Source organism: Microchirus variegatus (assembly GCF_963457635.1).
Source record: "Microchirus variegatus genome assembly, chromosome: 9".
In the NCBI taxonomy this organism is placed as follows: domain Eukaryota; kingdom Metazoa; phylum Chordata; class Actinopteri; order Pleuronectiformes; family Soleidae; genus Microchirus; species Microchirus variegatus.
Window position 1 is genome coordinate 21,256,298 of NC_139810.1, and position 15,587 is coordinate 21,271,884.

Genomic DNA, 15,587 nt, shown 5'->3' on the forward strand with positions numbered 1-15,587 from the left:
AACAGTATATAATACAAAAAAAATAGAGACATTTCTGGGGTTTTGTGATGCAGTTTTGCTGCACTGCTTTGTTTTGCAATGGCGAATAAAGGACCACAAAATTCAATTTATTTGTATAGCGCCAAATCACATCATCTCAAGGCACTACATAGACATCATCATGCAGAGCAGAGAAACACGATTCACAGAATGAGCAAACACGACGTGTAAGTGGAGAAAAAAAAAACTCCCTTTTAACAGAAGAAGAAATCTCTGACAGAACCAGACTCAAACCTGTGCGGCCATCTGCCTCGACCGGTTGGGGTGAAAGGAAAAAATAAATCTGAAACTATTCAGCATTTTCTTTTTTTTAAAACTGTTATGGCCGCTTAAAACTAAATAGTTATGGCTAACAAAGGTCTATTAACAAATAATCACTATCCAATGATTCTCTGGTCGTTTCCTTCTCTGAGGTCAGCACAGTGCAGTTGCTCCCACACACGCATACATCACCATCACCCCTGACGTTTCTAATGTTATTATGTATCATGGCCTGTGTTCTGTTTATGTGAGCGTGCTTTAACAAGTCAATTTCCCCCGCTGTGGGATCGATAAAGCTTAATATAATCTAATTAAATCTCATTCTAATCTAATTGGCCTTTGACTCAGTAAGAAAGTGAGTATTTATTAAATGGTTTTTATGGAGAGCCAGTGACTACACACACACACACGCACACACGCACACACTGAAGTCACCAAACAACTGCATCTAAATGTCAAGGACAGTCTTTGGTTTGCCATGTTATAAATGACATTGTTGTTGTTTTCGCAGACGCCACGTGTCCAGAGAAGTGTTTGGGGGCAAAATGGAGACCTGCTAATGAAAATGGCATTGTGGGTAAGAAGCAGAAATCACTGGCTGTAATCTGTCTAAGCAGCCTGTGAACATGTAAAGACTGCAGTTTGTGCCCCAATTTGATTTGGATGGGTTACGGTTATATTTCAGTTATCTTCATTCACACAGTAAATAACCCCGCCCAAAAACCTATTTGCATAATCAGATGTGATTGATTGATTGATTGATTGATTGATTGATTGATTGATTAAAGAGCTGAGTGTAGGAGGAGGAGGCAGCAGGCGGATGCAGGCAATCATTTTACTGGCACAAAAACTGCTCCAATAGGTTTTTGGTCACATTCATCGTGAACACGGATTATAATTAATTCACATTATTAATCTGTGATGTTTTTGTGCTACAGCTTCTCTTTTTCTTTCTCTTGCTTGTCTGAGGTCAGTTCACCTCGCTGTCTGCTGGAGCCTGGAGTCGTGGAGCGTCGTCAGAGGGACAGTGGTTGCACCTTTGTGGTTCTCACACAAGACTAAGTGAAGTATTGTTTGTTTTTGTTTAGAGCACATAATCTAAACCGTCAGATAATATATGTTTAGATAAATAGATAATAATCCTGTGGTGTCTCGGCTCTCGTTTGTCACAGTGTTGCTAACTATAATAATGTGACGCGTGGACTTGCACGACCTGCCCTTTTGTCCTCTGACCAGGTGAGAGACACACTTATTCATTTCCTTTTCTAATCTCATGTTTTATTTGTTTTAAAATGTGTATAATGCCCCACCCAACACTAAATTTGAGCCATAATTTTCTGCAAGACCGCAGTCGTTTTTTTTAAATACAGTAATTATGCAGAGCAGAGCTGTCAAACTCATTTTACACACCAAAGAGTCCAAATATTATCCCTTGTTTCACATTTAATTAAGCATCTTTTTACAAAACATATTATGAACATCCTGAAATCTTTCTTGAGAAAAATATTATCCCTTCAGTTTAATATTGTTTCCTATATTAATATCCTTTACTAAGCCTAAGTTTACCATGTACACATGTGCGTTACAACGTACACATAGTAGTGGATCGACAAATGCATGAAGAAAGTACCTGGAACTGAAAAATATAGTATTTCACATTAGTATAATTTAGATTATAATTTTCACAGATTCATCCTGCGGTGCGGATTTCATCCTCTGGAGGGCAGATTCTGGCCCACAGGCCTTACGTTTGTCACCCCTGGTGTAGAGACTTGTTAAATAGGCCTATTAAACATCTACATGAGCGTATAGGTTATTGAAAATCACAGTAATATGTTTTAAAATCAGGCGATTGATACTAGTAATTATTGTGATGGCAGTTCAGATGAAGATATCGGTAAGATAATGGTGTTTTTTTTCCAAATTCTTTATGGACATAAAAATAACAAACACTTTCCCAAATATGAAGCAACATTTATAGCAATGGTGAGTTGTGTCTCAAATAGCACTTTGTCACACCAGCACGGATCTGGCACAGTTACAGGTAACACACTACATTTTAAACTGGCTGACTCATTTACTCTAACAATAAACTTGATTGGAAAAGAACCAAAACATATTTGTTTTTTTCCATGTGAACTGTTATGTCACCAGTGGGTGTGTCAGTCAGTACGTTGTCTTTTTAACCCTAGAACACCATTGGCGGGTGGTTTTCACCCAAGCAAATAAATGTGATTTTCATGAAAACCAAGTTTTCATCTTCATTAATTTTTTTTGGGAAATTTTTTGTTCCCAAATTCCTAATTTTCCAGTAATTTTGGAGCATTTGTATATGGTCCCCTCGTGATGCTTTTCTTTTCTTTTGTTAGACATGACACGGTTTAAAATAAAAAAACACTACTCAAATTTGTCATCTATTGTCATGTTTTGATTTTGATGACAAGTACTTTTTATTAGGTGTATTTATTATCTCGGGTAAAAATCACCCGGCGTTAGTGATGGTGTTTTGAATTTGAGCGACAGTGTTCTAGGGTTAAGATAAATGTAAACATTTAAGTCAAAGTAACACATTTAACAGAATTTAGATCATTTATCAAAGCTGTTAGTCGTCATAGCACGGCTGCATGAAACTGCCGTGATGTCATTTTACATGCGTCACACACAGACTATTCACTAGTGAATTGTAAAGCAGTCGTTTTCGATGTAACTGAATCATTAGAATCAGTTCATTTAAAAGATTAGTTCAGTACTTCCTCTATGACCAGAGCACAGACTCCGTCTGACACGGTCACTGACCTGAAATACGGCTGAACGTGGTTGTGATTGGGCTCACGATCGCATGCTTTCAGCAGTTCTGTCACTAAATACAGCAGACTGAGATGTCCTTGCTAAATGTTAGAGATTAATGCACATTTTCAGGATATTTAAGTCTTTTTAACTGATCGACAGTTCCGCATTGTTCACTTTGATTCATGTCGGAGGTCACACTCATGACTCTTCCAGTGACAACACTCTCTGATCAATCAGTGGCCGGCAGTCTGTTTACATCACATTTTAGTATCGGTCAAATTTTAGTATCAGTCATATTTTATTATTGGTCACATTTTAGTATCGGTCACATTGGTCACATTTTAGTATCAGTCACATTTGAGTATTGGTCACATTGAGTATCGTCACATTGAGTATCGTCACATTGAGTATCGTCACATTGGTCACATTTTAGTATCGGTCACATTGGACACATGTTAGTATCGGTCACATTTTAGTATTGGTCACATTGGAGTATCATCACATTGGTAACATTTTGGTTTTGGTCACATTTGAGTATCGTCACATGTCACATTTTAGTATCGTCACATTGGTCACATTTTAGTATCGGTCACATTGAGTATCGTCACATTGGTCCCATTCTAGTATCGGTCACATTATAGTATCATCACATTGGTCACTTTTTTAGTATCGTCACATTGGTCACATTTTAGTATCGGTCACATTGGTCACTTTTTTAGTATCGTCACATTGGTCACATTTTAGTATCGTCACATTGGTCACATTTTAGTATCGGTCACATTTTAGTATTGCTCACATTGGAGTATCATCACATTGGTAACATTTTGGTATTGGTCACATTTGCGTATCGTCACATTTGTCACATTTTAGTATCGTCACATTTTAGTATTGTCACATTTGAGTATTGTCACATTTGAGTATCGTCACATTTGTCACATTTTAGTATCGTCACATTTTAGTATCGTCACATTTTAGTATTGTCACATTGGTCACATTTTAGTATTGGTAACATTTTAGTATCGGCACATTTTAGTATTGGCTCAGCTCACTTGGAACCTCCTTAGAGCGGGTACCAAAAAAGTACCAGGTATCAGGAACTATCACTAATGGAAAAGCATTGAGTCAAGCAGAGTGCACATATTTTTAAATTGAGCCCCTGAAATGTCTGTGCACGCCTCTGTTGTGATGTCACACAGGATTATTCTTGTACATTAAATGTTAAAATAACCTTTATTTTCTTCTCCACGTGTCTTGGAGGTGTCTGTGTCGCCTTCTGTTGATGATTATCCAGTCAATTCCTGCACTTAACAAACTCACCTCACTGAACTCGTGCACGTTTGAGCCGCTGATTTTTTTTTTAGTTTTGTGATTTGTGCGCACGGTCTCCTGCAGGCTCCTCTCTCTCTCTCTCTCTCTCTCTCTCTCTCTCTCTCTCTCTCTCTCTCTCTCTCTCTCTCTCTCTCTCTCTCTCTCTCTCTCTCTCCGTGCAGCCTCCTGACTTCATTCGGTGAATCTCGCTCCGGGGTTTAGAGGCTACAGGCCTGAATGACCTTTAGGATTTCTCGAAGCCCCCTCGCCGCCGACACTCCCTCACATTTCTGCTGAGAGTCATCAATTATGCAGGGGAAGCGCTCGCGCTGAGGAGGAAGACGGCAGCAACAATATGGCGACAACCGCAGTTTCTGCCCAGTCTCTCCCACATCTGCAGTCCTGCAGTCGCGGCTCTCTGGATTCATTGTAACGCTTGCAAAGTGAGTATCCTGCTTTTGTCGTGGTTTTGAGGGAAAATGGTTCATGCATTGTTGGGCGCGGGCTGTTGTTTTCTCTGCCTCTCTCTCTCTGAGAGTCGGTATCTTTGCGTAAATGTCGCAGAGCTGCACACCTTTTTTTGGAGCGGGGATGGAAGAGGATGTGTGTGTGTGTGTGTGTGTGTGCGGAGCATCTGTCAGTGACTGTGAAGCAGACACGAACAGATTTATGTGTCATTTTTGAAGTATTTTCTGTTGGATGAAGTATTTTCGTCGAAGCATTCGTTAGATTGTTTGCGAGAGGTCGGTGATCATCACATAGGGAGGAGGGGGTGCTGTGTGTCAGCTCCAGTCACCGGAAAAAGGACAAAATAAACCCAACTTTGTTTTAATTTATCTTTTATTTGATGTCAAAATATAGCGTCTATGTTTGTTTGTGTTTATCCACGTCGATGATGACAGGACGATGCTCCTCAGGCTTCGGTGAAGATGCTGTGTGAGTATAGCCCCTGATCCTCCTCCATCATCAATAGCAGAGAAATGGACATTCCTCCAGGTGATCGTTGCCGTGGCAGCTCCGCGATCATTCTCGAATGTTTGTCCTGTTTCCACCGAGCGTCGAGGACCGTGCGTGGGTATTTTCCACGCCGCCTGTGTGCTGATCACAGTCGGCTCTATCTTGTGTACACATTGGGCTTGTATTGATCTGACAGTCGACATGGCTACACGGGTGTGGTGCACACATCCTTCCAGGCACCGCGCAAGATAAACGCACCAGGTTTTTCTCGCATTCGTGCCTCTGAATGACTTTTATTATGGGTTATGCATTTATTGCGATCGATCGACATCACATGACGCGAGGGGGGACTTTGGACAAACCCCACGGTGGCGTTTACCTTTTTTTTCCGCGTGACATTTGCAACAATACAAACCAACCCACTGCAGCAATACACAGCTTTGGCCAATTCAGTGGTAGAGGGGCCACTGTCTCTCTGCGCAGTGAAGCCTCCAGCTTCTTCTCTGTCACTGAGCACGAGAGGGGGCTTTTTTTTATATTCCGCTCAATGAAATATACCGGAAAAGACGCGCATAATGGCGTTCACGTTGTTTAGTAACAGCTGTAGTAAACACTGCGTGTCAGGGAAAAAGGGGACGACGACGACGACGACCGAGAAGGTGCCAGAAGCTGCGCGCTGTTTCCTCTTGGTCTGCGTCGCCTCCTGCATGAAAGCAATGTGTAGCTGCACGAGCCCAAGACACGACAAGACGCTTGTTGTCACTGTGACTTAATAACATTGAGGAGAAGTGAAGGATAAAGCGGGGCCTGCAGGAGACACGGAGGAGAGGCCTCTGTTACTGCGATACTGCTGCTTTTCTCCACCCATGAACCTCCATGCATTCATTCATTCATTCGTGTGTGCGTGTTGTGTGTGGTGCTGAAGCGGACAGCGCCAGCAGAGCAGCAGAAGGCTCAGTGACTGTGTGAGGTTCCGGGGTCCATTTTAAATCAGACGTTTTGGTTCACAGGCTGCCTCTTCACCACACACACACACACACACACACACACACATACACATGCACGCGCACACGCACAGAGGAGAGACCTTCCTGCGTGATATCAGCTTTACACGTTGATCATGTTGAACTAGACTGTTATGCAAGAGCAGAGCAGAGACAGAGGCCTTGTGATTGAGATGTGGTCGATGCGTTCTGTTTAAGGCTGAATCCATCGTTCTCCACAGAGCTAAAGGGCTGCAACTCTACACAACAACAACGGTGACTCTCGTGGTTCATTATGTTCTTCTCAACCTGCAGAAAATGGTGTCAAATGTCAATGTTCCCAAACCGGAACAATCAGATCTGAACGATTTGGGTAAAATGATCTAATTGCTATTTTTGTTCCCATATGTTGCGGTTTGATTCGGGATTTAACCTGTTAAATCAAGATGTGCAATGAGAGGGAGCGTTATTACCATATGATACCATCAAATGATATACTCTGTTCCACTGCAAGGATGAGAACTTGTGTATTGCATATTTAAATAGGCATAGAACATAGACGAGAACGATCACAGTGCAGCTTTTGCATTTGTGTGCATTGTTTGTGCTCTGCTCAAAATGACTGTCACAGAAGAGCAAAGAAAACAGAAAATATTCACTAATAAGAGACTGAAATCAGAGAATTTGAACACGCTCAAAAAAGATTATCAGAATACTTTTAGTATTTCAATTAATAATCCATTAGTTGTTGCAGCCCTACTGAAGAGAAGGGGTGAATTATAATGTCTGAAGGGGGAGGATCATAGTGTAAACATGTGCCATAATATCCATTTTTTTTGTAATTTCTTGAATCTTTTGAATGCTGTGTGCGTGTCAGATTCAGGTGTGGCTGTGCTTCCACTGAAACCATCTTTTCAGCTCTTTCATCCAGCACTGCCAAGCACCACATTGACCCTGAAATGTCTCTGCAGCTTGAAACAGTTGTCATGTAACCATCATCATAGCCCTTTCACATCCAAGTGTGTTGGAAAAGTGCTTCACTGAGTCATGCAGACGTTAAGTGTGCTGCACTTTCTCTCAGCCTTTCAACATAGACTCGGAACAAAAAAAAAATCACAAAGTGATATATGCTGAAATGGCTCTGTTGTTTTCATGGTCAGAAGAACAGGAAAAAAAACCATAACAATAATTATATTTAAATTAGCTGTGCTTATAATAACTGCAAAACTAGAAAACATGTTTACCTTATACCTTTGTAGTGTGGTAAAGTAATTTACTATATTATTATTATGTGTTTTAAAGCACAAATTTGAGCTGGACATTGTTTTCAGTTTAATTCCAACATCTCAAAGTTTGTTCTCTCAGACGTTACACACAATGAAACCATGCTGTGTATTTTTTTTGTTGCTGTTATTGGAGTTGGAGTAAATCAGCGAGTGTAAAATGCATATTTTATAAATTAGTTTTGCTAACTGTTGTTGATGTCGCTCAAGCAGTGGAATCAAATATTTCATTACATGGACTTGGAATTGTGTGATTGTGTGACAAAAATTATGTTCTTTTCTAGATTTGTTTTGCTGAATATTTTACATAAAATAACCACAAATCTGTACATATGACCATGTTCAACTTTAAAAAATTAGAAATTAGATTTTTCTGATTAGGAGTGGGAATCACAGGGTATCTCACGATACGTGATACATGATCCACAATACCAATAATATCACGATACAACGATTTTGTGATAATCAATGTATTGCCAGACAATCATAAAGAGATACATGAAGATATCTGTCTCTGAAAAAGTTAATACAAGTTCTCTGTTCATTAAACTTTAGTGTTAATTCTATTATTATTAAAATATCCAAGGATGGCGATATATCACCAAAACAATATTTTTGATCCACCCCCATTTCTGATATTAATTAGAAAACGATTTTTGGAATGAATGAAGTACATGCAGATTGTCAGCTGACTGTTCTTTTGTGTGCTCCTCCTGCAGAGCTGCTACTGTGGATGCTACAAACCTAAAGACCAAGTAGGTGCAGGATGAAAACATGGCTGCACCCCTTTCTGCACCAGGACCTCATAGCTTCAAGAAGTTTACTGTGGAATCGTTGGTGGCTCTCGAGCAGCGCATCAATGAGGAGAAGAACAAGAAACCACCCAAGCAGGACAGCAGCTACCACGACGACGATGACGAGAACAAGCCCAAGCCCAACAGGGACCTGGAGGCTGGGAAGAGCCTGCCCTACATCTACGGAGACCCCCCTCGGGGAATGGTGGCGGTACCACTTGAGGATCTGGACCCATACTACCAGAATTCTCAAAAAGTGAGTTTAACTGAAGAAAGACATGCAACACACACACACAAAATGAAGTTTTCAGTGTTACTTAAAGGGATGTTTCTAACTGTGGCTCTGTATTATGATTTCAATAATATCTACTAAAAGGTTTGCTCGTCCCTGTACCTCAGGCTTCCAAACTCTACACAAAACCTCTGATATAGATATATAGATACAAGATAGAGCTTCTTCCTCTATGCATATCAAAGTTCTTCATGTCCTCAACCTCAATATTTTAGACTGTTCAGCTACTGTAACCTATTTAAACATCTAATCCATCATCATCTACCGCTTTATCCTCGCGGGGGAGTGCTGTGCCAATCCCAGCTGACATAGGGCGATAGGTGGGGTCACACCTTGGAGAGGTCACCGGTCCGTCACAGGATCCACAAAGAGACAAACAACCATTCACTCTCACATTCACTCTCACGGTCAGTTTAGAGTGTCCAATTTGACTCATCCTCAAATCTGGATGTTTTTGGACTGTGGGAGGAAACCGGAGAACCTATATAAAAACATGTTCACTCACAAAATGAAAAAAAAAAAAAAAAAAAAAAAATTTTCCTTGTACCAAGAGCATTATTGGGAGCATTTTAGCCTCCATATAGTTGTAATATAAATACGATTGTATCTTTAAAAACACAACAACATAATATCTCACACAGTTAATGAGCGTCCGTCTGCCTGAAGTCATGGCGACATGGCGGTGAGTCATACAGCGTGTAATGACACGTCAACATGTGTCATTACACAGACAGAACACACGAGCCGTGCTGCTCTTGATTGTTTGGCTTCCAGGTGAAATGCGTTCACATCACTTCCATTTTGTGATCGGGTTTGCACGGTGAGCGCAATCATGTTTTTTTTTTTCCGTTTCTTGAAGACCTTTGGGGAGAGTGAGAGTCGAGCACTTGAGAGATGTTGCTGTGTGTGTGTGTGTGTGTGTGTGTGTGTGTGTGTGTGTGTGTGTGTGTGTGTGTGTGTGTGTGTGTGTGTGTGTGTGTGTGTGTGTGTGTGTGTGTGTGTGTGTGTTCGTGTGTGTGTCTCTAACTGTGCTCGCAGGGCTTTGGGGAAAAGGTCAGCCGCGGTGACTGTGGAAAGACTGTTGTTCCACATGACAGACTTTTCTAATTGTTCATACGTTAATCTGTGGGCTGCGGAGGAAAGCGCTGGTTGCCTTGGAGGAGACTCTCCGGGTCCCTCTGGGTGTTTTCTGTGATGGCTGACGTCGGGTGACCTTGAGACTCTGTGAATATCACCATCCTGGGAACCTGTCAACCAAAAACACCTGACTGCATCTTCATATGCTGAAATATATTCACATTAGTGCACCAAATAAACCGGACAGTTGATATTGGGCAGCCATTTTGAACATCCTATACACTTTAATTCTCCTGTATTTTTACTTTTAAGGAGACAAAATAATATTTAATCATAAAATGGCTGTTCTTTTCGGAAGCATGAAGACGCAAAGGCCGTTTGAACGTTGGCATGTTTATAAAAGGACTGCAGAGTGAGACTCAAATCTACCATGGAAACATTTGTTGACAAAGTTTGTTGACTATTTTTAGCAGAGATTGATGTGACAAAATCATTATTATTCAAAATAGTCTCATTTTTAAATACAGCTGTGTTGTGTGACTCTGCCAATCAACACACACACACACACACACACCCTACAGTTTAAAATCAACACTTTTCTTTTTGTAGATTACGTGTGTGTGTTTGTGTGTGTTCATCCTCTCACTCCCATCTTTCTCTAACCTCCCTTGTCTTTACACTGTGCATATGCTGCGACTGTTATGTAACGCTCCAGTTTAGTTCACAAGCAGGAGACACAAAACCAAAAGACACGTGTCCAGCAAGATGCTGGGGACTGTTGATAAATCCGCATCTTTCAGTTGCACACGTGAATTTCTGCCACAGATGCATGCAGGTCATGCAAGTGTGTGTCTGCTGTTTTGCTTCTTGTGCCTTCACCTGCCTTCTCCAAACGCCCCTGTCAGCTCTCAGCTCTCAGGCGAATGTAACAGTGGCCCCTCGATCTTGTCTCGTTCTATTGCCAAAGGGAGTTGATGCTGCTTTGGGTCAGGCAGCTGGAGCAGCTGTGACGTCACATCGGGTTGTGACCTTGATGGAAGAACGTTGCTCTGTATATCATTGTCGCTGAGAGGCAGCAGGTCAGTGCTGAGTGTATTTCATGCAGCAGTAACTGGAAAGGAAAGCTGTTCGTCTTCCTCACCACAAATCCTCAGTCGTGGCAGTTTTAGACCGTGTCATGACCGAGACAGAGGGCTGGAAGTCAGGCCGGCCGGCTGGGTGATGATGACGCAGCATCTAGCTCTCATTATGGCCTGTGCAAGGACTGTGCTATGCTGAGCTGAGCCAGACCAAGTCAAGCTGCGTGCCAAATGTACGAGGCCAGAGGAACAGATCAGCCAAAGGAGAATAAGCAAAAATGAAAGGAGGGAGAGAGGGAGGGTAGAGGAAGTGAGGACAAGGATGAAAATGGGCGACATGTGCAGAGATGCATGAACATACTTGCTCTCCTTCTGCTGAAATAACCTGAAGGTACAGCTACAGAAGGCATTTAAACAGAGATCCTAAACAAACCTTTCATGAGGACTTCTGATAGACGGGAATTTAATAAGTGCATCATTGCTTTAAAGTAAAAAATAATGTTTGGTTTTTGTAACCTTAGAATAACCCTTTTATATATATATATATATATATTAAAGTTAAGTCTAAGTGCACTGACATGTTTCTCCTGAACTGACCTACTGTATTTTTGGTGTTTTCAAGTGGAAGCTTGCAACCACTTACTGTCAAAATAATACAACAACAGACAGATGAACAGAAAAACACAGACAAGAACGTTAATGTTGAAGAACGACCAAGAATACAGGTCTTTCTAAAAGATTGCACACATTTTACCTTGACAGATGTGTACCTATAGCATTGCAGCTTAGCTTTAAGCTATTTGTGTGTGTGTGTGTGTGTGTGTGTGTGTGTGTGTGTTTAGGTACCATAAAACTGAGTCAATTTGCCATTTAGCACAAGGGTTGAGAGAATGGGCTCTTTGAATGGCTGCTGTGGCCCTCATGGATGCAGCGCTTATGGCCGGAGCCTGTGTCAAATCTGACCCCCCCCCCCTCATTCTCTCTCCCCCTCTCTCCTCATCACCGGCCCATCCCCCCCCTCCCCTCGTCTTCCAGTCTTCTGGCCATCTGCCCTCGCTCTGGCTCCCTCTGTCCTGCCTCTCCTCGCTCTGTCTCCATCTCCCCGGGTTTTTCTGCCTCTCCTCTGCTCTGGATTATGAAATTTTCAGTAGCTTTGCAGCACTTTAGTCATGCGTTACAAAAATGCCTACATATATAGCACTTGTGTGTGTGTGTGTGTGTGTGTTTGAATCACAACATGGCTGCTTATTTTTGAAGCCGTATTCATGCTAGTTTCCTGTATGTGCACATGGATGTATAGGTATTTATGTGCACATGACACTCAGTGCAACTGGGACTTTTCCAAGTGTGTAATTTTAGCAGTGAATGTTTACAGTATATATACACAGCTCTGAGCTATAATTACAACTGAAGAATAAGATGAGTGTGTCATGATAAACTGTAGATTATAGTTCTGCTGATATCATAGAGTCACGTGACTGGACATTTTCTACCTGACATTATGTTTTTGTCTTGTTCTCTGGTTTTCTCCCACTGTCCAAAAACATACAGATTTAGGAAATTGGATGCTTTAAATGGACCACATGAGAGGGGTGTGTTTCTTTGTGTCCCTGTGGTGGACTTGTCCATGATCTACATCGTCTTTTGCCCTATGTCAGCTGAGATTGTCACCAGCAGCCCCACGACCCTCATGTAGAGGATAAAGTGGTAGACGATGAATGTTTATGTTTCCACTTAAAAACACATGACACATGCTCCTCATTTCTATCGGGAAGTGCATGGTCACGTGACGCCCACCATGAGGTCTCTTACTGTATTCCTCCTCCTCTCTGTCTCCAGGCGTCAGCTCAGAGCCGGTAACTCTGCAGGACTTAATGTAGTGAGGGATGCCTTGTTAAAAGCACAAGGGCCCATATCACTTGTGCAAATGCACAGCGTCTCATTAAAGTTTCAAAGCAAATGGCCATGTTTTATTTAAACAATTATGAGGTTACCCACAGAAAGAGGCAAAGAAGCTTGTCAGCTCTTCTCTGTTTTGCTCGTTTTCCTCCTCTGGAAACCACCAAAGCCGCGGCGGGCAGGATAGCACTGAGTGACCGGGGACGACGAGCCACGTTAGAAACATCCTGGCAGCCATTTTCAAATGTACTTGTGTGATACACGATGAGCAAAAGCGCACATTATCTCTAATGAATCATGTATACTGTGCTGTTCATGTAGAGAAGATAGTGAATTAATACACGGTATAAACTGACACGTTCTGTTTATGAATCACATTCTGCACTGTATGTTTTTATCTGATATCATTTATTAATACTCTTTTTCTCTTTCTCCTCTGCTTCTCTCCACAGACGTTTATAGTGGTAAATAAAGGGAAGACAATCTTCCGTTTTAGTGCCACACCTGCCTTGTACTTCATAAGTCCTTTAAATCTGGTTAGGCGAATAGCTATTAAAATTTTGATACATTCATATCCTTTTAAAAAGCTGTTCCAACAGCCTGTTTCACATGTATTATTCATGATGATATGTTCCGTGTTCCTTCATGTAAATCTACTGATGTGAGGGTGCAGACGCTCAGTATGATGAAGTCAGCAGGTTTATAGGACGTGAACAAAATGATGAGTCGTCCTTAGCAGGAAACTCAATAAGTTCTGTGAGTCCAGTCTCACTCTGAGCAGCTGAAGGTTTTGTTCTCCCTGAGACAGAGCTGATAAAAAATAAACCCCAAACATATCTACATAAACTTAGGTCAAGTCTGTCTTTTGAGTCATCACAACATAAATATGACATTGAAACTGATCCACAATCAGTTCTGGAGAAGATCTAGTAACTGTTCCATGATAACATTTACAACAGGATCGAAATAATGTAGTAAAAACCAGACATTTCAACATTTCATGTTTATGGAGCTGCATAAACACAACTCAAATCTCATATTATATGATATTAGATACTGTATATACAGACAAGCTGCTACTTTGCCTAAAATAAATGGTTCTATTTTAGTATTTTGCCTTCTTAGGTTAATCTTAAATTAGTCGTATGTTAATATACAAGGTTCTTGTGCAACATTACAGATAGATTTACTGTACATGTTGTCAGATATGTCTGATTGTAGGGATGTGAATCTTTGGGTGACTCACGATTCGATTTGATTCCGATTCTTAGGGTCACGATTAAATTCAAAATCGATTCTCTATTCAACAGATTATCGATTCAAAAATTGATGCAATGCATAGTGTGTTAAGGCAAATGATGGCATCAAAACAATACAGTTTGTATAAGATAATGTGATAATGTGGTCACACAAAGGCAAACTTAAGACAAAAGTTAACATTTATTCATTCAAAACAAATAAAAACTTACTTACTGTACAAATAATAACTTGCATAAATGAAAGCTTAGACTAGCTGCCTTTTTCTCTCAGAGGTTACAAAAATAAACTGTACACAAATAACACAATGGTGTGTTTTCAAAATAGAAACTTAAAAAAAAAATATATATATATATATATATATACATATATCCAAAAATCAATTTTTGAAGTTTATGAATCAATTCAGAATCGTGGATGATTAAAATCGGGATTCCTATGTGAACGCCCACCCCCTATCTGATTGGATGTAACACAATCACCTTTCAGGACTATATTCCACTGAACACATGCTGGTATTAATGTGTCATCATAAAAACAAAGATTCATCAATTGATACAAAGTGAAATGTTTTAATGAGAAAAAGAAGCTTTTAACAATAAGATGTAATTGTGCAGGAACACATTTATCAAACTACAACTTATTTCCTTTCACCCACCATGACTGAACAGTTTTTTTTATTGTCCATTCTGAATAATAGAGATTATAATATAATCTCAGCCACAAACCACAGCTCTAACTGTCCTCTCTGGCTGCACTTAAAACTCTTTAAGGCTTTTCTTTAGTTTTTGTATTAGCATAAACCTCTCTGAACTAAAAGCCTCGCAGGCTTAAACATGTGGTGTAGTTTTAGTCATGCCTTTTGTATTTTCAGTAAATATACACCATGTAAATATTTCATGTGTTAAATAATGGCTTGTGTGTGTGTGTGTGGTGCTGGGCACAGATCACCACTGCCTGTTAAGTGCTGAAAGGACCAGAGTCCAAAAACATGCAAACTGTACTTTCTAACTGTATATATTTGACTGTGTTGTGTGTGTTTTCAGTGAGATTTGATGTCGCTCGTCCTGTCTGTGATGTTTGTCAGTGACCGACTCTACGACCTCCACACGCGTTTTTCCTTAACCTGCTCCTCACTCTTTTCAGCATGATCATTATGTGTACTATCCTGACCAACTGTATATTTATGACCTTTAGTGATCCGCCTGAGTGGTCAAAACAAGTAGAGTAAGTACACTTTCTGTACATTTGTTCAGTGGTGAATGCATGTCATTAGAGAAGCTAAGTGTGTTTGCCAACAGCTCCATAGAGAAGACTGAGAAGAAGAAGGAAAAACACAGGAAATGACAAGACAGTAATTCAGTGTAGAGCTGAAACAATGACTTAAGTTTATTTTTATTTCACATTTTAACAATTACAGTTATAAGAGACATATCATCTTTATACGTACATGCACATAATAATAATAATAATAATGATAATATGGGTTTAAAACTTTGCATTCTTTCATCTAAATAAAAAAAAGTCTCTTTCTAGGGCTTACCCTTTAATTTTACCTTAAATAATAA

At 40.5% G+C, this 15,587-nt stretch overlaps 1 protein-coding gene across 5 annotated transcripts in view; it reads left to right on the top strand.

The window, feature by feature from the left end:
- Nucleotides 1-8,395: 8,395 nt before the first annotated feature.
- scn8aa (sodium channel, voltage gated, type VIII, alpha subunit a) overlaps nt 8,396-15,587 on the top strand; it is a gene marked incomplete at both ends in the record, with an annotated part of 35,569 nt that continues 28,377 nt past the window's right edge. For all 5 annotated transcript variants that reach the window (XM_083895412.1, XM_083895409.1, XM_083895410.1 and 2 more), the window contains 3 exons: nt 8,396-8,671; nt 13,215-13,351; nt 15,166-15,246. In XM_083895412.1, the coding sequence (XP_083751538.1) occupies nt 8,396-8,671; nt 13,215-13,351; nt 15,166-15,246 (494 nt within the window). The remainder of the gene's footprint in view (nt 8,672-13,214; nt 13,352-15,165; nt 15,247-15,587) is intronic.